Below are 21,149 nucleotides of genomic sequence, written 5' to 3' on the forward strand. Positions count from 1 at the left end.
TATCCTCCTCACAAGACTTTTGTGAGACCCTGCTTGTAGTTTAGCTACATAATCACGTGTGTCTTGGCGTTCTTCGAGGATGGGAAGGCGTGATGGGCGCCTGAATCAAACCTCGCCTTGTTTACAATCGTCACGGCGCGTCCTTGGAGCTGCATCTCACCTCTTCGCTCGGTGGCATCGTAACTTCCTTCGCCGCCAAGTTCGAGCTTGTCGTTACTGCTCTCGTCTCTCTCTGGGCGACGACCCTCCTGTTACACTCCGCAAGGGCAGAGTTCCATGCTTGGCGCGCAACGATATCAGCATTCGCTCTCCGATTTTGTGCTGCCAAGTTTCACTGTCGCGACCGCGTTGCGGGCAAGCACCTCCAATCTGTACACAATCGTTTTTGTTCTAGTTGGAGCTGCTCGCGGTAGCTCACAACTCGTCGCTCTGACGTCGCGCATCGTTCATAGCATAATTCCATCCAACTGAGTACAGCACCATCGCCAGGATGCAAATTCCAAAGCAAGACTCACACCCAGCCGATCCAAGCGAGCCCTCATTCCTTGACCGGCCAGGCGAGATCCGCAACTTGATTTACGAACAGTTGTTCAAGCGCGCCGAACCAATCCTCCTTCACAACACCGATGCTTACAATGCGGTCGAACCCAAACGAAGAAATTACGACACAGATGAGGGAATACACGCCCTGACAGCCAGATTTGAGACGGAACTCGAGTCCAGAATCGGCGCTGATTATGAGTTCACCCACGACTTCCACTTGGGATTACCGCTGCTGCTGGTCTGTCGACAGATATACCATGAGGCAGCCAGTGTGTTCTATAGCGACAATACCTTTGTTTTCTCGCGAGTTCTCGATCGTCATGATGGAGGAAATAATCCGCGCTATGACAATTTCGATGGGAAAGCTTATCATCAGTTCGCATATGCTTCCGTATGGCTATCCAACATCGGCAGTCAGTTTGGGATGCTAAAGAAGGTACATATCGATGTCGATGCCACGTGCTACCACGCTTGCAAGCATGCACTGGATGATTTCGATGCACTGCCCTTGTTACGATTGCTTTGGAAGAACGGTGCAAAAAAGTCACCAATCACATTCGCTTGCACTGGGAGGAGACTGGACCCTGAGTGCGAGAATTCCTTCGCACGGACTGAGGAACAAAAGAAGCGGTATGAGGTACAGAAAAGGCAGTATCCGAGAGACTTAGTCAACGACTTCAATGCGATCTTCTCCAGTTTGATCGGAAACGGACAATTTAGTTTACAAAGATTCGCCAATTTCGACCGGCTTATTCACTCTGTCAGCATACATTTTGTGGAACGATACATGCGAGTCACATTTGACAAGGAACATAGTCACTGGAGGGAGCTCGCAGTGGACCAGAATGGAGACGTCGTCATCAGACAACTAGGCTCAAAGCCACGCCACTTCCTGGACCTTCCTCCAAGTGTCCTGTCAAAGATCATCAACCTAGCGGCACTATCGCCTGAAGGTCCAATACTAGACATTGATAATCATACCATACACGGGCTACAGCTGAACATCTGGCAGCTCAGCAGGAAGTCACGTTCTGATTTCAGAATCAGGAACATGTTGACCCACAACACAAACGTTACCATGGTCAAAACGAGTACCAAGAGTAGGACCAGTTTCAAGGACTTCCACTTTTTACGAGTACACTGCCTTACACGTCCTTGCTGCTTCTTCGTACCCAGATGGGATAGATCCATCGCGTCGTTCAACATCGCTCTCGTTTTCGAAACCGCCACCGCAACATCACTAAGCACGCTGCGTATCAACGTCGTAGGCCTCATAAAGGCGTTGAAAGATGCCGCAAAAGAACAGGTGAGCATCTCCATCTCGCTCAAGAGCCCGGGGGAAGATGCGTGCGAAGCATTGCAGAGTGGCAAGATTCCCCTGCCAGATCTGGAGCGAAGAGTCTTCTTGCTCCTGTCTGATGTCATAGCTGGCTGGGACGTTGCGGAGGACAAGCTACCGGATATCTGGATGGACGGGCACGGAAAGCTCATCAGCGCGACATACTCTGCTTCTGCCACTGTACTAGCTAGCCGCGTTGAGAATCGGCATGCGAAGCTCAAATCGGTCGAGGTGCAGCAAAGAGGGTACCAATTTGCTACGGACCTGTCTAATAACAAAAGGGACGTGGAAGGGGGTCGACGCGCTATGTGGTCCGCGCTCCGAGAAGAGTATTGGCGTGATTGGCAGGATTGGGCACGGAAGAGGAGGGTGGAGGAGGATAGATTGGACATATATGTAAGGGAAAGAGATGAAGCCATTAGGGAACAATCTGGTTTCGACTTGGATGAATATGAAGAGAGAAGGCTGGGTCAAGGGGGAAGTTTGAGACGGGGTATCTGAGGACTACCTAGCGATGCTTCACGGGCGAGAAGGCATTGAATGGCCGGAACTTGTCGGATATGGGGAATAGAACGACGAGAAAAGCGAAGGAAGGAATGGAGATGATGCTCTTCCAATGGACGCCCCCAAAGCGTTTGATGTCAATCAACATGACAACTTGAGAACTATCGTGTTCGAGACACAGAGCGATACCGTGGATAGAATACACTACACTGACTTCGCGCATAGCCGCTAGAACGAGTTACCTTCAGAAATCAGAACAACGAACCAGCCACAGAACCAAGAGACGAAGAGATGCGACTTCCAATGACGCACGCAGTGCCGATGACGAAAAGTCAAGAACAAACCCCTCAAACAAAGAGGCTGAAACTGTTTACTATATCCACAACATGCGTGACGTACACCTCGTTCTTCTGCGCGTTTCATAACCAACGGTGTGACCTCATCTGCGTGACAAGAACCGAATAATGGAAGAAGCAAGAGCGAGAGAGGTGAGCGCGGGTAAGAGTGTGAGAAACGTGGGGGATGAGGAGCACGTCATCAAGTGAGCTTGAGCATGCAGGATAGAGAATGGAGGGCAGGAGATGCAAGATTGGAAAGTGGTAGAACCATGCAATTGTACACACTCGTCAAGTACTCAAAACACACATACGCAAATGCTAGAACGCTACAAAGTATAACCAAACAAACTGGGTGACGCGCTATGCACGACTTCGATAGCAAACATCAGCCATACGGCTTCTAAGACCGACTACCGTTCATAGCACTCGCCGGCAACTCGCCACCCCTAATCTCACTCATCGCATACCCAGGCCGCCACGCAGGATGAATGTCGTTCAACGCGCCTCTCGTGCTATCCCGTACATTCGTCGTGTGTCTCGGTTCCGCTTCTACGATGTAGCTTACGCCGTCTTCCGAGGCGTAAGAAGGGGGCCGCGGGCCTTCTTGCTGGGGAGGTTGATGTTGTGACGATGTTGAGGCTGCGCTGCCGCGGAGAGACGCTGCTGCGAGAGCCGCAGGACCAGAGAGCGAGGCACGCGTCGAGTGAGCAGCAGCGGAGATAGCACTACCCCTTGTCGCATCCTCAACCCTCTGCCAATGAAGCAAATTCGGATCAACCCTCACACTACTCCTCCAAAGCCCATACGCCGGCGGCGGAGGCGGCGGCATATTCTTGCCCTCCTCATCCCCACCCGCACCCACCATATCGTTCTCCAGCACGTCATCCATATCCGCGTCTGCGGTTTCTTCGTCGCGACGCAGGTGCACGCGAATGGGGACGATGGGCTGGAAGCCCTCGCCGCCGCCCGTCATGTCGGGCATGGCAGCGCGGTGTTCGTGGCGCGGCGGGTTCAGCATGAGCATGCAGAGGCGGATGAGCGAGTGGCAGAAGAAGATTGTTATGGTGAGGAGGACCATGATGAAGAGGATGTGGATTTCTTGGCCGAGGGACCGGTTGGTTAGGGCGATGGCTAGGTCTGTGGGGGGATAGACGTTAGTTGTTGATACGTATTTGGGGGTGGGGTGGGATGGGATGGTAGACTTACAGATTGCGAGGATGGTGATGAGAAAGGTGCCGGATATCACACATGCGATCATCTTTCCGCGTGCAGCTGAGCCCCGGATGTATACTGCGGTGGTGCCGCGCTGTTCTCGCCTGCGTACCCATCCGTTGGAACCGCTGGATGCGTTGGATGCGGATCGTTCGGTGCGGTGGTGCTTTCTTCTTCGGTGCTTCCGTCGCTTGTGTCGTCGGCCGTTGATTTCATCTTGTAGTTGCTGGATCTCGGGGTCTACGAAACCCTCCTGCTGGTTGGGTAGTGGTACATCGGCTGGGTGACGAGCGTAGAGTGTGGTTGGTTCCTGCGGATCTTGAGGCGGGTTGATGGCGCCGATGTAGGAGCCCGCTGTGTGGTGCGCATGAAATGGAGCCCTCGAATCATGTGATTCGCGATGCGCGTTCTGATGGGTGGGCAGGCCTTCCTGGTTGGCCGGTTGCTGGCGGTTCCAGAAGCCCAGGAAGGGCGTTTTGGGTGTGTTGATATTGTTGTTGTTATTCATAGCCGGCGACTGCGAGTATATCGACGACCCGTTGACCATGCCCCGCACATTACTGCGGAACGCGCTGAACCGAGATGTCGACTGCGTTGCAGGCGTTGCGTCGAAGTCCTGGTTCTGGTCTGGCCGCGGCGACCAAGCGAAGAGTGGTGACCGAAACATGGCGATCTGTATATAGCGCGGTAGTTCCCTCAAGTCCAGAAATATACGGTTACGAGCCCCCAAGTTCTATCTTGGGCGTACGTGAATCCCTTATAGCAGACGCGTCGTGCTAGCCAAAGGTCTCTGTATTGATTTCACTCAAGACAAGACAAGGGCGAATAAGAGAAAGGATACTCCAGAACCAATGCAGGAACGCCGTGTACCCGAACCGTTTCCAGGAACAGAAAGTGTGGAGTGAAAGAACAATGAATGGATCTCGCCCTTGCCCAAGACCCTACCCAGCATATGCAAAGTAATCCAGTTGGAGCGAACCGTTTGGCTACCAACCTCTTAACTTTCTCGAAAAGCGTCCAAACAAAGATCTTCTTCCCAGACTCTGAAAGTGAATAGTAAAAGGGAAAAGAGTGGAAAAAAGGACCAGACAGGGCTATCCAGCAGCGCACCTCGGCCAAACGAGCGCAAAAGAATGAAAAGAAGCGAAACAAGCAGGAGCACAGCAACCGCTACCTCTATTACCAATGACTGGAAGGAAAATAGATGCAAGACAAACACGAAGGAGATGAAAGAGTAAGAGAGGAGGTGGTGGTCGCGCGCTCCGCACCCAAGATGACATGGGTCACAGCGTCCCAATAACGAGGGACGGTCAGAAGTCGAGAAAGCATTGAGCGCCATGCGTTTCCGCGACGAGTGGCGTATCAGACTTTGATCGCTGGAAAGGTGAAACGCGTCTCCGCCATCAGCCCGGCAGCAGCAGCGATCCAGGACGTGTCACGGACCGCGGTTCGCGTACATCGGTGCATCAAATCTAGATGTTCTCGAGTCTGGCGGGCCTGTGGTGGTTGACCGGAAAAGACGCTGGTAGCAAAAGCGTCAGGCCCGCAGCACGCTGGTTGGCTCGCACAAAAACAACATGAAACGTCTACCCCAATGAGGAACGACTGAGCACCAGTAGCTTCGCAAGTGTGCTATTTACGTGCAACGGCATTCATAACGGTGCATAAGACGCGGGTATTCATCTTGATTGACTTTGGTTGTATTTTGTTTACTCTTTACATTGTCGATGGTGTTGCGCGTCATACTGTTCTGCTAAAAGTAAACAGATTCGTGTCTTCGACGCGTCTTTTGACCCCCTTCCTTCGCTGTGTTGTGGAAGACAGTACATGCGACTCCGTACCCTGTCAAATGTCGCACCGGCGTATCCAGTTCTATATGTAAACAACGCCTTGTGACGTACCGTGGGGCCGGATGTTCCTCGGGCCTTTCTCTCCACGTTTTTCCCCCGGGGGTTGATGATCCATCTCGAAGCATGTTTGCGTAGCCAAGTTGCTTCCTACGCACCAAGTTGCTTCATCTCCACGTTCACTTGCCTAGCTCGCCTACCATGAGCTTGCGGTCTGAAGATGCGGATACCACTAGGATTGCCAAGTTAGCTTCGTGTTCGAAAGACCATAGCGTTGTGTTCAGCGGTGAGGAGTGTCAATGCAAAGGACTACTCTCCTATCCGCCTCAAGCGCTAACAATCGAAATTGTTCGCTCGTTCTCCAAACCCAATCCGCCATGATCACCATCCGGTCGGAAAGCTGAAGCGTAGCGCGGGGTCCAGAGTGCAGAACAGGTAGAGGGACGAATGCAAAAGGAGATTTAGGGTACTTACAAATTGGTTCACCGAGCGGGTGGAACCGCACGTCGTTGACGGCACCTCGATGGCCGGGAAGCTTGTGCAGTAGCTTTCCTGTTCGCGTTTCCCAAACGGCTACACTCTGGTCTCCGCTACCGGCTGCGATCTTCTCGCCCTTGGAATCCCAGCTGGCCTTTAGCAGGTTGCGCTCTTGACCCGTGGGGGCTCCGTCGTATGTTTGGATGCGCCTGTCTGCAGGCGCAAAGGGTCTCACGTCCCATGTTCTGACGGTCGAGTCGTGTGCGTTGGAGAGGAGGGTTTGGTTGTCTGGGGACATTTGGAGCGAAGTGACGGTGTCGGTGTGACCGAGGAGTGTGTATGTGACGGCTTGTTTCCGCAGATCCCAGACTTTGATGTCGTTGTCGATGCCGCCGGTGAAGAGCTCGTTGCCGGCTTCGGCCAGGCATATGGCAGTTATGGGAAAGTCGGTGGGGATGAATGTTACGGCGTCTTTCGTTCTCGTGTCCCAGATCTGGGAGAGTTAGAAATGTCCTAGGACGATATACTGATACACTCACCCCGATGTAGCCGTCGTCGGACCCGCTCACAAGCATCTCTTCACCGCGCTTGCTCACGTCCATGCAGTTGATAACCTCCTCGTGCCCTGGGTGTCTCCGTATCCTCTCTCCCGTCTCCACGTCCCAACTTGCTAGGTGCATGTCTGCCGAGGCGGAGAAGAGAACCTTGGAGTCGCGCGACCAGTGCAGATCCAGGACTGCCTGCTTGTGTCCAGTGAGAATGCCGTAGTTTTCGCATGATCCAGAGCTGCGCCAGAGTACTGTTCATGTTAGCGCATATCTCTCACGTGTTCACACATGACTGACATATAGAGCGGTCCATGGAGCCCGAAGCTATGTACTGTCCTGTCGGATCGAAGCGCGCGGCGAAGATCTCCCCAGAATGGCCCGTCAACTCCATAACCGGCGACTGCAGCGCGCTGGTACGCGAGCCCTACACCACCTGTCAGCACGTCGCAATCTTCAGCTTGGTACTCTATCAAAAGTCCGTGGTGATAACATACCGCTTGTATCAGCGCGCCATTTGCGCCCGAGCCATTCACGACGGCTACTGCAGAGCTTCCCAGATTCGCGTCCGACTTGGTGCGCTTGACCAGCTGGCTCGTGCCAAAAGCCTCGTTGGCGGGTCGCTTTTCTCTCGACATGGCGATGGAGGGGTGCTTGGTTCGGTATACGTGAGGGGTACGTGGATTGGTGCGCGGTGGTTGTGGTCAGTTGTAGCTGGTAAACTTTCCTCAAGGCAGATCTACGCTAGGGCCCGGGCGTCCCAGGTACGCTCCTCCGCAGTCCGCATGCTCCCCGACGCAACAACACGACTTGATATCGGCGTCTTTATATACCAAACACACGCAACAGTCTACTCTCACACTTCGACACCACACACATCGTCCGACCAAATCCCCGCAATCATGGCGTCGTCGACCAAAGCAGCCCGCATGGGCGAGGAGTGAGCTCCAGACGTCTAGTAGTTGCTGCACATGTGCTAATAGGTGTCAGAGTGTGGAAGTAAGTCTCGCATATGGCCACTCTAAGCGACCGCTTCTGACGGTGCCAGGACTCGAGTAGACAAGGTCAGCGCCGAACTCGTCACCCTCACATACGGCACCATTGTCGCGCAACTATGCAAGGACTACGAATACAACTACGCCGATGTCAACAAGCAACTGGAGCGCATGGGATACAACATCGGCATACGGCTCATTGAAGACTTCCTGGCCAAGTCCAGCGCGCCCGCCTGCACCAACTTCCGCGAGGTGTCGGAGATGATCTCAAAGGTAGCGCCACCGACTCAATGGGATATAGATCGCAAGCTGACATGCGGTTGTAGGTCGGCTTCAAGATCTTCCTCAACATCACACCGACAATCAGCAACTGGTCAAGCGACAACAAGCAGTTCTCCCTCATCTTCGAAGAGAACCCGCTGGCCGACTTCGTAGAGCTGCCTGACGACGGCCGCGCGCAGGACGAGCTGTGGTTCTCCAACATACTGGTGGGCGTGCTACGGGGTTCACTAGAGATGGTACGCATATATTGCATCAAGATGGGGCGTGGGTGATGGACTAACACCCACCAGGTACACATGCAGGTTGAAGCGCACTTTGTCAGTGACGTCCTTCGCGGTAACGACACAACGGAGATGCGGATAACGCTGATCCGCTACATTGACGACGAGATGCCACCCGATGACGAGTAGAATGAGGTAGGGTCGAGGAGAAATTACACTTGCTATTTAGGTTTAGCAAGCAGGCATTCGCCGATCCATGTATAGTGTGAAAGCGTGACGGAGAGATATGCGATACGAAGGTAGGCATTCTCTGAAGATGTCGTCTGGAAGCAATTGCATACTGTCGTGCTGTCCTGGAGTCGGGCAGACGATTCGTGCTCAGACTCGATGCACGACTAGATAGGGTGCACTATTGAAGACGGCCATGGAAGCCAATTAGAGGGTAATTGCAATCGCGCAATTGCACTACCACACCATCGACGCACCATTGATCGCTGAAGGCGGCCTCGCAGGCTACATTGTGCATTTAGTCTTTGCAGCCCCTTAATCTTACTGTGTAGGACTTGTTGACTTGGATTTCGCGCAACTACGACCAAGTCGGTGAACCCATCAGGGTGTATGAATGATCTGCTGCCAGTACTGGCTGGGGCATGACGGTCGGGTTCGAGTTACATGTGCCCCACCAACCTCCCTAGATATCGGCCCTGGTGCATACGATACTGCGATGCGGTCACGACACTTCAATTCCGCCATGTCTGACGTCTTGAATTGCTTTATGCGAGTAGAAAAGCAAATATCGAGGCAGTTCTGATGAGAGCGCGATGCTGCGCAATGGGAGGCTGGAGCATAGGGGATCTAATAATACCGAGATCACGTGGAACACTTGGCGCAGCTCACGAGCGGCCGCTCTTCCCCTCGCGCTGAGCAGCTCAGAGTTTGCACGATCCCGCTGCAGTCTCGTTGTGCAGTTGCTTCAATCGCGCCCTCTCGTGCAGGCAAAATATATCGCAGGCGTTGTTGTCGTGATCGCATCTCTTGGCAGACCCGTGTAGCGCGCCGTGAGGTCCCTCCAGGGCGCTGTTCAAGACCTTCCTTCACGCTAACCCCCGACCCATAGTACCGTGCATCAGCCGCCGCCTTTTCATCGCGACGACACCAGCGTCGCTACCCACACCCGGCACCCCAGAGCTGCCATCTCGCGCGACCTCCACGCCATCGTCGTCCTCGACCCGTCCTTGGCACGACGCTCCGCTCCGACACGCACCGTGGCGACGCCCTCCCATGCTGTTGTAGAGGCCCGTCCAGCACCGAGGTGCACAACACAGCGCGTCTATTGCTACCACCGCGCACCTATCGCTAACCCCCCACCCGTCCACCGCGCCTGCCGCGCCGCCCGACTCCTTCCCTCGCGATGCAGAACCAGCAAATGGCGCAGATGGCGCAGATGAATGCGAACGGCTCCCTCAACGGCACCCCCATCATGGGCAACATGGCGCATCCCAAACGCATGGGCGACCAGGACCCCAAGGAAAAGCTCAACACGTACATCTACGACTACTTCCTACGCAATCGCCACCACACCCTCGCGCGCGCCATGCTCGACTGCGACCTCAAGCTCAACACGGAGAAGGCCAGCCCCAACAACAAGCCCAATGGCGCCAGCGACATCGACATGCCCGACGACCTGCCCCTGCCGCTCATGCCTCCGGGCCAGGCCGCCGACAACTCGTTCCTGCTCGACTGGTGGGTCCAGTTCTGGGACATCTTCGCCGCTGCGAGAGGCGGCGGCGGCGGGCCCAAGAATGCCGCCCAGTATCTCGGCCACAACCGGGTAGGTAGCCGCGCACTGATAGACACGGAGGCGTACTGACTGCGACGCAGAATCTGGGCCACATCCAGAACCAGCAGCGGGACCAGCGCCTCATGATGGCCACCAACCCCATGAACGGCGCCCAGTACATGATGCGGAACGGTGCCATGACCAACGGCAACCAGACCGACCTCAAGCGGGCAGCCGCTATGAACAACCGACCGTAAGCCCTCGCACTTTCTCTGCGATCTCGCGATACTCGAACCCCGACTAACTCCCCCCAGCGCCGGCAACCCCATGGCGGGCATGCAGCCCATGAAGAACCCCAACATGATTCAGATGCAACGAGACGGCTCCAACATGGACATGAACGGCAACCGCCCCAACTCGCCAGGGTCCAACGAAAATGCTCCTTCCCCAAACAAGCGCCCCCGCGTCGACGGTACGTCATCTGTCACACCCATGTGGAGAGTACAAGCTAATCAAGACCCGCCCACAGGTGGTATGAACGCCGGTAACATGCCCAGCAACCAGTTCAATGAGTTCATGCCGCAAGGCCCAGGTGCGCAGCAGAAGAACATCGAGGTATATGCCCAAAGTCTGGCCCATCAACACAGAGTGGCAATGAGTAACACTTCCTCCCCCCAGGGTATGAACTCTGGCGTCCAAGGCTCCCCCATGGCCCAGTCCGGCCTCGACGGGCAAGACCTAACCTTCGCCGGCAACGGTCCACGGCCCGGCAACATGCCCAACAACCCTCCAGGCGCTCCCCAGCAGGGCAACCACGCGCTGCAGGACTACCAGATGCAGCTCATGCTGCTCGAGCAGCAGAACAAGAAACGGTTACTCATGGCCCGCCAAGAGCAAGACAATCAATCTGGACATCCTCAGCAGGGCGTCATTGGCGCCCCAGGTTTTGGCGCAGCCATGTCGCCTCAAGGTAGCAGAGCCGGCGGCCCATCACCCAACCCCGCCGACCAGATGAAGCGAGGAACACCGAAGCTCGGCCAGCAGAATCTACCTGGCTCGCCTATGCCTGAGGGAATGATGGGGCAGCAACGCGCATCTCCCGCACCCAACATGAACTTCGACCCCAGTCTGGCACCCCCAGGAATGCCTCCTCAATTCTATCCCCAGAACATGTCCGGCCCGAACGGCAACCCCATGATGCGGCCTCCGAGCTCACATCCGCAGCCGCCCAACTTCAATGGTCAGCAACTAACGCCTGCGCAAATGGAAGCCATGCGCAATGGCCAGATGCAACAGAACGGTTGGCGAGGGCCCCAACCAGGAATGATGGGTCCAGGTGGCCAGCAGATGGGAGGACCAATGGGCCAAAACCCTCAGCAACGGCAGCAAATGCCGCCGCCTCCAGCGCCTACGAACGAACCACCCCGACCAGAACCCTCTCCATCCGTGTCTAACCAGGCACCACCAACACCGAACCAAGGAAACAAGGCCAACCCCAAGAAGAAGGTGACCAAAGACAATAAGGTAACGTCTCGCGCTTCTCCTATACCCTCGAGCATCGTTGATATTGATTTTAGAAGCCCGCAAACAACAAAAAGGGGGCCGCAGGTTCTACTCCCGCCACGACAAACGGCGAAGAACCACCCACACCCACATCCTCCACTCCCGTCGCACCCATCACGCCAGTACACAAGCAATCCTTCAACCAGGGACAAAACGGCCAGCCGCAACCTGTGCAACCTCAACCGCCTTCCGACCAAAACATGGACAACGGGGGTCCGCCATTTGGTAACATTGATGGTGACGTAAGTCTTAGTCCTTGCCTGATTCAAATCGCATCTGCTAACATGACGAATAGCCCAACGGCTTCGATCTCGGCCTCAACTTTGGCGACGACGCTGGCGCCCTTGAAACTTTCGACTTTGACTCGTTTCTACAGACGGGCAACGACAATGACGCTTTTGGCAATCTAGTCAGCGACTTTGATTTCCCCAATCCCACGGAAGTATAGTATTCCCCGTTGTTGTCGTCGTGGTCGCGGTTGCCGCCGCTGCTGCCGCCGTCGTCGTCGTCGCCGTCGTCGGTTAGTTGGTTGGCTGGCTGGCTGTTTTGGTGGAACAACAAAAAACAAAACCCCCTCTTGTTTTCATATACCCTTATCTACATCGATCGCTTTTTTGGGCCATCATCTCTTCTCTCATATTGGAGCATAACGGGGCTTCCTTTGGGCTTTGGGCTAGGAGACAGGGCGGCGATTGGTCCTTGCAAACCCTTTCTCTGCTTCTGTTGTTGTTATCTTGGGCGTTTGTGCTTTACTGGGCGCTTGCTGCTTGCTATGTTTCTTGATTACGCAACCACGCTATTTACTCTGATCATGTCGTTGGTCTTTGTCTTTCCATACTTATCGTTACCTATCTACCTACCTACAAATATTCTCCTTGTCTGTTCACACACAAACACACTCTCACACATATATATTTTTCTTGCATTCGCTTATCTGCACTTTGTGTGTAGGAGGCTTACTTTGTTTGTCTTTGCTTGATTACGACGATTCGAGGAGCGGAAGCGGAAGGGAACACGGAGGAGGGAGCGAGCGAGAGAAAAGAGAGACGTGGAAGTTGTTGAGGTTGAAGGTGGCGATTGGGTTTGAGACCCCGTCTTTGCTATACCATTTTTTCTTTCATACTGTTGTTGTTCAATTGCGAGCTGCAAGGCAGAAGTTGAGAGAGGGGAGGCCGAAGAAGATGGAGTGGAAGATGCTAAAGACAGTGCGACACCATTCTTATCATTCGAGATGACTTAATGCCTGAATAAGTTCCTTTTTTTTTCAAAAGCTGAACCGGAGGTGCATGCATGTCTTGAGTGCAAGCTATCGTAGGGATGGCGTTGTGACCGTAGTCGTGAATGTGAATGGGTAGATCGTAGATGGTTGGTGTATGTTGGGCTGCTTCTATGAGGTACGTCGTACCGCCAAAGGCAATGCGTATGACGAGGATGGAGCGGCCCCTTCATATACACCCCGGTACGATGCATTCCCGCTCTTCCCAGAGCCATTACTAAACACACCTCTTCGCAGTAAACCGTAAATACCGCGTACCTCAACGACCTTTCCTTCTCCTGCCCTCCCCTTTCCTTTCCTCTTCCCTCCGCACCCGTCGTCACAAATCGTCATCCAATAACCCCCCGGCCACCCCCAAATACCCCGTTAAGAAATTAAGAAAACGGGTCAAAGAACCACACCCCTACCTGCCGTTCTTACTAGTGTGCCAAAATAGCCCTTTCGCATACCAAACCCTAAACATCCCGAACGTTGGGTCCGCGCTAGTTCGTCACACGGCATCAGCAAGGTTTGGGGTTGGTTTTGAGTTTGGCGAAACGAGGCGAGGCTGCAACGACTGATTTTCGTCACTCGCTGGGGGTAGGTACGTGGTTCTGATGTCATGCGGATGTGTTCGGTATCATTGGTATCGGAATCGCGAATGCGTGGGGTTTCGATGCTGTGATGAGGTGACGGATCGCGTGGGGTTTGTGGAGAAGGAGGATGTAGGGTAAGGTTCGGGGATGCGGATGTTGAGTTGCATGATGGCGAGGTGATGTACCGGGGTAACTGGTATAGTATAGAGTTTTGATGATGTGTCTTTCATTGAATCCGTAGGAGGTTGGGAAGGGAAGGGATGAGAAGGGGGTAGGATGGGTTGAGGATTGGAACGTAAGACACGGAGATTGTTATACACTGCTGTTGTATCATTGAGTTCTGAGGGATGAGATCCGGAACTCCTAATGATCGATAAACCAGGTTCTGGCTTACTCCCCGACTTGGGTTGCAATACAAGTCCCTAGTATGCAGAAGATGCCGCACAATCCTCCAATAGCAACACTCAAAGACAAGTAGAAGTAGTGTAGACTTGGTTGTAAAGACATGCAATCATTCTTTTTGCTATGCCAGCCAGGCTGCGATCATCGTCGCATTCATACCCAAACCCAGCTCTATATACGTAGCTATTTGTACATTCTAATTTCGTAACCCATCCCATAGCCCAAGCCCAAGCCCATGCATATCCCATAACCAAATCACACTCTCGTAAGATCAAACTTAAGGAGAGTCGTAAACCAACCACATAAACACATTACCGTGACCCATGGACCCATCGGTTCATCCCTTGATCCTCATACCTCATTAACACATCTCTTCTTCAAGGCTCCGACACGGAGTCTCTTTCCATAATCGCACTCAGCCTGTGTATCTTAGTACGTATGCTCGCCCCTCCCCCCAAACCCCTGCCCCTCCTGCGCCCTTTTCTTGCGCGCTTGATGAACAAGACCCTGTACACTATGCACAGCCCGCAAACGCTGCTGACTACTCACGGTAGGCAGAGGAACATGGCCGTTACCCGGGGGTCCGCCGCCCATGCCACCCGTCATACCACCCGCATCCCCCCTTTCGAGATCAGGTTCTTGGCTGCCCTCCCTCTCCTTTTCAATGACTTCCTTGACTTCTTGGTCTTTATCGTCGTCGTCTTGACCGGGGTTGGCGACTTCGTATTCGAGTATCTTGATGAATTGGTAGAAGACGACGGCGATGATGGCGCCGGCTGCGGGGCCCACCCAGTAGATCCAGTGTTCGTTGTCGAAGACGCCGGTTACGACGCAGGGGCCGAAGGAGCGGGCAGGGTTGAGGGAGCCGCCGGTGTAGTAGACGCCGACGAGTTCTGCGATGAAGAGGGCGAGGCCAATGCCGACGGGGGCGATGAATGTAGCTGGAAGGTGTTAGGGGGTGGTAAGGGGAGGAGGCTGGGTCGACATACCTTTATGCTTCTCCTTTGCCAACATGAAGATGGTAAAGACCAGTTCGGCGGTGAGGATAGCTTCGATGAAGACACCCTGGGCTAGACTCGTGCCCTCACCCAACGTAGTCCGAACGTTGAAGGATGTGGGGAACAAGACGCTGACGAGGAAACTGGCAAAGATACTTCCGCTGATCTGCGCTGCTACCAGCAGGAAGGCGCGGATGGGAGACAGAGCGCGGCAGAGCAGCATGGCGAACGTGACGGCGGGATTGAACAAACCACCGCTGATACGGAAGAAGACCCATACGTTTACCATGAGAGAGAAAGCGAAGACGAGAGCGATGTAGAGCAGGACAATGGGAGAGAAACCAGCGGATTCGTTGGTCGTAGTGTTGGAGTCGGGGGTGGCGGATGAGTCGATGTTGGCGACTTGGGTGCCGGAGAAGGCGAAGAAGAGGAACATGGTTGTTCCTACAAATTCGCCGACGAAAGCGACAAAGTCTGCGAGATGTGTTAGCGATGTGGGAGAGTGGAGACGGGAGGGTGACTTACGGTTCTTTGCGTTACTTCCCATCCAGATCATCCATGGCAACCTCATTACACTCTCCTGAGGTGGGTAGTTGGGTGGTCCTCGGCTTCCTCCTGCGTAGGGTATGGGAGGGCGGCGTCCACCGTAGTTACCTCCATCGGGGTAGTACATTTCGTAGTTAGGCTTGCCTGGTGTGTCGCTGTAATAAGGCTGCATGTTGTGGTCGACACTGTTCCTAGGTATGGGTCCATACCTGGAGTTCTGCTCATGGTAGTTGCGGTACGCACTGGGAGGACCTTGCGTTCTCCTGCTTGGGCGACGGTACGCGCGAGGATCGCGGGGATCGACGTCTTCCTCTTCAGAGTAGTCTTCTACGTAGGGGCCACGGTGTGTGGTTGGGCTGTAAGGCACGGGTTGAGATGGTCGTCGCGGACGAGGTGTTGCGTCCCAGTCACGGATGTCGGCCTGTCCTCCCAATTTTCGATTGGAAGGCATTGGCGTTAGACCAAAGGTGTTGTTGGCTTGTTGTACGGGCGCGTTATGTGACTCGGGATCGACGTTGTAGTCCATATGTGCTTGGTGAGGCTGTGCAGGCAGTCGTAGAAGCTCCTGCCTCGAGTCGCTGGATCCACGTGGGTGTGTTGGCATGACGGGAGACTCCATTATCGTCCCATCTTGCAGTGTCTGACCGTAGTATTGAGGCAGTGAGTTGTTTGAGTTCAAACTTGACTGCGCCATGTAGGCGGTTGGTGTGAGGTAGCTGCTAGACTTGGTGGCGAGGTGGTTGATGGAGAGAAGACTTTCGTATTGGCGAGGGACGGTTATATTAGAGCGTCTGGGGAGCAATAAAGCTTATGCAGCTAGTTGAGTAACGGTGAAGTTTGGGTGTTTGAGATCAGTGCAGATCAGTGGCTAGATGTATGAACTGGTGATGCTGAGCGACGAAGGAGACCATATATGCTCGGTGGCCAAGGCTATAGCGAAGACCCTGAATAGATCCCTCACCCGCTCTCGTCATACCTAATTTGGTTCAGTGTCGTCTCTTCGTAGTCTTCTCGGCGCGATAACTCTCCGAGCTTTGCTTCATTCGTTGATGGGAGCAACGGGTGGATTCCAGATCCAGGGTTTTCCATATCGAAGTCAAAGCGATGCTTACCATGACGTCGTCTCGCTGTCCCTTGATACAGAAATGGGTGGGATGTACTTGGTGGTGGCATGGGGCATCCTGTGAAAGAAGCATGGTTCACCTGGTGGGGGTGAAGAGGAGGTTGTCAGAGGGCTGGGCCAACGGTTAATTCGAACGGACGACGGCGGCGGCCAAATGAGAACGCAGCATGATCTTGAAAGTTACTCGAACGTTCACAGGGTAGTCGCTTGTAGTTGTAATCGCAGCCGGGATGTTCGTGGTAAGATGTCGGCTATCTGCCACACGTGCTAGTGGGATCCCTGCGGCACGCACGATTACGAGCCCAAGTACCTGTTTCGCTAACAAAAGTAAAACGCCTAGCTGCGTGAACACGGAAGGCGTTTGAAATGGGCTAACAATGACGGCGGTCTGGAGGCCTAGGCAGTCAGGCGTTCATACGGTCGGCATGTTCGCGAAAAAGGAGTAAAGTCTATATTCGACACTGCGAATGCGCCTGGAGAGATGACCGAATTTAACGATCGACCATACCGATGCAGCGGTATCACACGGCAGTGAACTATGTTCTAGGTCGGCGCAAGGAAGTCACATTCTCCGCTCTCCGGCCGATTGTGCGATGACAGACTTTGCGCGAGGCTGCGTAAGCACTTGCTCCAGATATCGGAGGCTGGAGCAGCGGGCCTGAATACGAGGATGTGTTGTCGTCAGATCCTTCGCGGCAGAAAAACAAAACGGGAAATATCGAGTTGTGATCCAGCCTCGAGCGGGGTGGTGACTGGAGTATCCCGGGTTGTATCCATGTAGTGGATCCCGCGGTCTCCAGATCTTCGATGAGCTGACGTTGTAATAATCCGAGAAACAACCTACTCGAACGAATCAGAGCGAGTGACGCACTTCCGCGTGATACCGAAAGTTTCCGTGATCGTTCGGTAGTACTTCGCTCGATGTATACTGAAACGTGATGTGCAGATGTACAGATGCACACTGAACGAAAAGGGCAACTTTGGAGCATCCTGCGGTGAAGAACCCATCAAGCCTCAAAGTGGCAGGTGCGAGTGTTGAGATGGCAGGCCCACATATGTGCTGGGAAGGAGACCTTGAAGTATTCAGACCCATGCTCTCTCTGACACGAACAAGGACGAGATAGAGAAGCAAGTACGAGATAACGCAAGCATCTGCCGTGAAGTCCAACAGCCCAATTGCCAAGTTTATGTTCTTTCGATATCTTTATTGTTTATCATAGCAAGTATAACACGACGTATGGGTCGGCCCGCGATATTCGTCCGGAGCACCCGCTACGCGCTCACTTTTGCTCGCCCTGGCCGGAGCGCTCAGACTCAGCAATGACGTCGTCGCTGTGTTGTTGTTAGTGTTGTCTTTCGCCAAGCTGTGATTACTGACATGTGCTTGTCCAAATCCTCCATGTGCTGCCTTTGCTGCTTGAGCTTGTCCTTGATTGCGAGAAGCCTGTTTGTTGTCAGCACGTTGTACCGGGTCGTTGCTCGGTCTGAAACGGTGCGAAGTAATCATCGGGATATCGGGATATACAGAGCTGGAGTACGTACTTGGCCTTCTCTTCTTGGCGGATGTAGAGCTCTTCGCTGGCAGCCTCGCGCTTGGTGAAGGCGTCACTACAATACCGGTTAGTCTGGGTATAGGGTTTACAGTTCATGAGCATAGACTCACCCGCCAGCGGCACCAGTAGCCCTTGAAGCTCCAGAGCCGGTGGAGCCCTCAGCCATGCGGAGGGCGGAGGCGGAGAAGTAGCGAGGAGCGGCAATTGAGCGCGCGCTCTTGATGATGGATGTGCGAAGCATTTTGGCGGATCGGTAGAGAGATGAGATGCTGGGTGTTGGGTGGTTATATGCAATTGGTATGCTGAGGTGGAGTGATGGCTCGACATCTGGAAGACATGGGAGCTTGGACGTGCAAGTGCGTCATCGCCACGTGATTTCGAAGGGTCTCAATATCGTTGCCTGGCCCACTCGACAGTTTGGTACGCGCATGACCTCTTAGCATAATACGCCTGTATATCTAGGAAGACCGGAGGGGTAACGTCGGAGTCACGTCTGTCGATGTGTTGTTGAATTATGAAAGTTGCTTCAGCATAAAAAGCACAACAAGCACCATGTGACAAGAAGACTTCGGGGTTTGTATCACTACATCGATTGCAGCAACATGGTCTTGATCTGAACGCCTTCCAAACAGCATGGCAAGTTTTTCGCTCGACGTATGTTTAGCATGTTCACGGCTATCGCATCCATTATCTGGCAGAGCCAATGTGCGCTTAAGGCCAAACGTGATGCCCAATGCTCGTCGTGAAGCCCGGTCCTTGTAGCTGTCATGGAAAGGGTGTACTGCGGGGCATGTTGTTCAGGGACTCGACGACAGCGTCTCCAAGACGACTCTGCAAGCCTGTAAACAACAGCAGGTACTACTCAGGCCAGGAAGGGGCCGCTGAGGCGGTGGCGGATGGTGTTCGCCTGTCAGAACAGAAGGTCGCGCCAGTTCTGGGCCGTGTGAAACCAAGGATAGGCAGGCGTGATCGACGCCAAGACGAGTCAACTGGTCGGGTTCTCTCCCTCTCAAGTCCCCTCCTCTGATAACTCAACCACAAGCCGCCCTTGACCAAAACATCTGCACTTCACTTTCTTGCCAACACCACATCGCCGCCTCTAGCAGCCTACATTCCCTCTCTATACCAACTTTTCTCTACGTAAGTGCTGCTCCACTGCATTTCGTCACTCCCCCCGAATCCGCGGACAGCTGCAATTTGCGCCCCCAGCCGCAGTAAACAAGGCCCGCTCTTCCCATCAGCATGGCCCGCTGTCGAAATCGCTCGTCTCAAGTCGCTCGGCCGCTGTTGTCGTGGGTGTCGTGTATCGGCGCTCTTTTCGGAGACCCGTGGTAGCTCGAGCCGCCCCTCTTTGCGCCTCTGTTGTGAGGTGTAGAGTCCACGCAAGCAATTGGCACATCTCCACTTGCCGCATACTCCGAGCCCTCAACACAAACAGGACAGCCAGCGGACAGTCGACAACGGCCGCGAAACGACATTTTCTCCGATTACGGCCATAGCGCACATTGAGGGGCTTGCTCGTTGTTGAGCAACTGCGATAGCCACTGGTTGCACTTGTCGCGCGCTTCAATCCGATTTACATCAGCTAACAGCGATTTGCACAGACCACACATCACAATGGGTTACGAAGACTCCGTGTACCTGGCCAAGCTGGCCGAGCAGGCCGAGCGTTACGAGGGTAAGCGCACCACAAACAACGCACCGCATCGTGTCCTAACGACATGTGACAGAGATGGTCGAGAACATGAAGGCCGTTGCCTCCGCAGACCAGGAGCTCTCCGTCGAGGAGCGAAATCTCCTTTCCGTTGCCTATAAGAACGTCATCGGTGCCCGCCGCGCCTCCTGGAGAATCGTCACCTCGATCGAGCAGAAGGAGGAGTCCAAGGGCAACGAGACCCAGGTTACTCTGATCAAGGAGTACCGCCAGAAGATCGAGGCCGAGCTGGCCAAGATCTGCGAGGACATCCTCGAGTGCCTTGACAGCCACCTGATCCCCTCTGCTGAGAGCGGAGAGTCCAAGGTCTTCTACCACAAGATGTAAGGCGCCACGTGCATTTGACTAGTCAGTTTGCTAATCTTCATGTCTTCCCAGGAAGGGCGACTACCACCGCTACCTTGCCGAGTTCGCCGTTGGTGACAAGCGCAAGACCTCTGCCGACAAGTCGCTCGAGGCTTACAAGGCTGCTACCGATGTTGCTGCCTCCAACCTTGCTCCTACCCACCCCATCCGTCTCGGTCTCGCATTGAACTTCTCCGTTTTCTACTACGAGATCCTCAACTCGCCCGACCAGGCTTGCCAACTCGCCAAGCAGGCTTTCGATGACGCTATTGCTGGTATGTGAAGGACGAAGTAGTCGTACTGAACAAAGCTAACGAATCTGCAGAGCTCGACACCCTGTCTGAGGAGAGCTACAAGGACTCTACCCTTATCATGCAGCTTCTCCGTGACAACCTCGTAAGTTCATTCCACAGCCCGTTTATTTCACACACGCTAATTCCTATCAGACCCTCTGGACATCGTCCGAGGCCGAGCCCTCCGGTGACGCCCCAGCCGGCGAGCCCGCCACCGACGCGCCCAAGGCTGAGAGCAGCGAGGCTCCCGCCGACGCCAAGGCATAAATCCGAAAAACCGATAACAGACGCAAAAATGGCAGGGGTTTAGTGGTTATTGGTGCATCTTGGTAAACGGTCAATGATGGCTAGACTCATCATTTTCTACAGTAGTGGCATGAGAGGGTATATCCTAGGTGTGACTTTCAGGCCCCGGGTGCGCTTTGTTTAGACTCCAAATTCTCAATCCTGTCTACATCCTTTACCTTGGTGTCTTCGCCTTTATACCACTATACCGTCCCTTCCTGCCTAGTCTCGTTGGTTTGATACGTTGTGTTTCAAGATTAGAGTGTGGCTGGATGGTGGCTATACGAAGTTCTGGCTCTTTTGCTGTTCCTACATTCTCTTCAAGACTTATAATCAAAGATATCCGCTTCTATTTGGGGTGCTTGTTGAAGGTGTGAAGTGAATTATGTTTGT

The 21,149-nt window shown here is 54.0% G+C and overlaps 8 protein-coding genes across 8 annotated transcripts; 4 read left to right on the plus strand and 4 right to left on the minus strand.

Annotated features, from left to right (window-relative positions):
- Positions 1-490: 490 nt before the first annotated feature.
- J4E85_009007 (uncharacterized protein) lies at positions 491-2,383 on the plus strand (the record flags this gene model as incomplete). The annotated part of the gene is made up of 2 exons (XM_051473231.1): positions 491-1,173; positions 1,240-2,383. The coding sequence occupies 2 exons, from the start codon at positions 491-493 to the stop codon at positions 2,381-2,383; spliced, it is 1,827 nt and encodes a 608-aa protein (XP_051322894.1).
- A 741-nt stretch (positions 2,384-3,124) lies between these two features.
- On the minus strand, positions 3,125-4,603 carry J4E85_009008 (uncharacterized protein; the record flags this gene model as incomplete). Its single annotated transcript, XM_051473232.1, has 2 exons — positions 3,125-3,861; positions 3,931-4,603. 2 exons carry the CDS (start codon positions 4,601-4,603, stop codon positions 3,125-3,127), a joined length of 1,410 nt encoding a protein of 469 aa, XP_051322895.1.
- Positions 4,604-5,962: 1,359 nt separating this feature from the next.
- On the minus strand, positions 5,963-7,443 carry J4E85_009009 (uncharacterized protein; the record flags this gene model as incomplete). Its single annotated transcript, XM_051473233.1, has 5 exons — positions 5,963-6,015; positions 6,258-6,753; positions 6,800-7,059; positions 7,106-7,232; positions 7,303-7,443. The coding sequence occupies 5 exons, from the start codon at positions 7,441-7,443 to the stop codon at positions 5,963-5,965; spliced, it is 1,077 nt and encodes a 358-aa protein (XP_051322896.1).
- A 264-nt stretch (positions 7,444-7,707) lies between these two features.
- J4E85_009010 (uncharacterized protein) lies at positions 7,708-8,492 on the plus strand (the record flags this gene model as incomplete). The annotated part of the gene is made up of 4 exons (XM_051473234.1): positions 7,708-7,745; positions 7,854-8,073; positions 8,127-8,318; positions 8,373-8,492. The coding sequence occupies 4 exons, from the start codon at positions 7,708-7,710 to the stop codon at positions 8,490-8,492; spliced, it is 570 nt and encodes a 189-aa protein (XP_051322897.1).
- Positions 8,493-9,714: 1,222 nt separating this feature from the next.
- J4E85_009011 (uncharacterized protein) lies at positions 9,715-12,094 on the plus strand (the record flags this gene model as incomplete). The annotated part of the gene is made up of 6 exons (XM_051473235.1): positions 9,715-10,134; positions 10,185-10,336; positions 10,398-10,555; positions 10,613-11,607; positions 11,661-11,888; positions 11,942-12,094. 6 exons carry the CDS (start codon positions 9,715-9,717, stop codon positions 12,092-12,094), a joined length of 2,106 nt encoding a protein of 701 aa, XP_051322898.1.
- Positions 12,095-14,328: 2,234 nt separating this feature from the next.
- J4E85_009012 (uncharacterized protein) lies at positions 14,329-16,137 on the minus strand (the record flags this gene model as incomplete). Its single annotated transcript, XM_051473236.1, has 3 exons — positions 14,329-14,840; positions 14,889-15,371; positions 15,423-16,137. 3 exons carry the CDS (start codon positions 16,135-16,137, stop codon positions 14,329-14,331), a joined length of 1,710 nt encoding a protein of 569 aa, XP_051322899.1.
- Positions 16,138-17,846: 1,709 nt separating this feature from the next.
- Positions 17,847-18,360, minus strand: J4E85_009013 (uncharacterized protein; the record flags this gene model as incomplete). The annotated part of the gene is made up of 4 exons (XM_051473237.1): positions 17,847-17,898; positions 17,945-18,010; positions 18,109-18,174; positions 18,230-18,360. The coding sequence occupies 4 exons, from the start codon at positions 18,358-18,360 to the stop codon at positions 17,847-17,849; spliced, it is 315 nt and encodes a 104-aa protein (XP_051322900.1).
- A 1,376-nt stretch (positions 18,361-19,736) lies between these two features.
- Positions 19,737-20,738, plus strand: J4E85_009014 (uncharacterized protein; the record flags this gene model as incomplete). The annotated part of the gene is made up of 5 exons (XM_051473238.1): positions 19,737-19,797; positions 19,850-20,156; positions 20,212-20,453; positions 20,504-20,574; positions 20,625-20,738. 5 exons carry the CDS (start codon positions 19,737-19,739, stop codon positions 20,736-20,738), a joined length of 795 nt encoding a protein of 264 aa, XP_051322901.1.
- Positions 20,739-21,149: the final 411 nt, after the last annotated feature.

The sequence above is a fragment of the Alternaria conjuncta genome (genome assembly GCF_024043145.1).
Source record: "Alternaria conjuncta strain BMP 0040 chromosome Unknown scaffold_15, whole genome shotgun sequence".
In the NCBI taxonomy this organism is placed as follows: Eukaryota; Fungi; Ascomycota; class Dothideomycetes; order Pleosporales; family Pleosporaceae; genus Alternaria; species Alternaria conjuncta.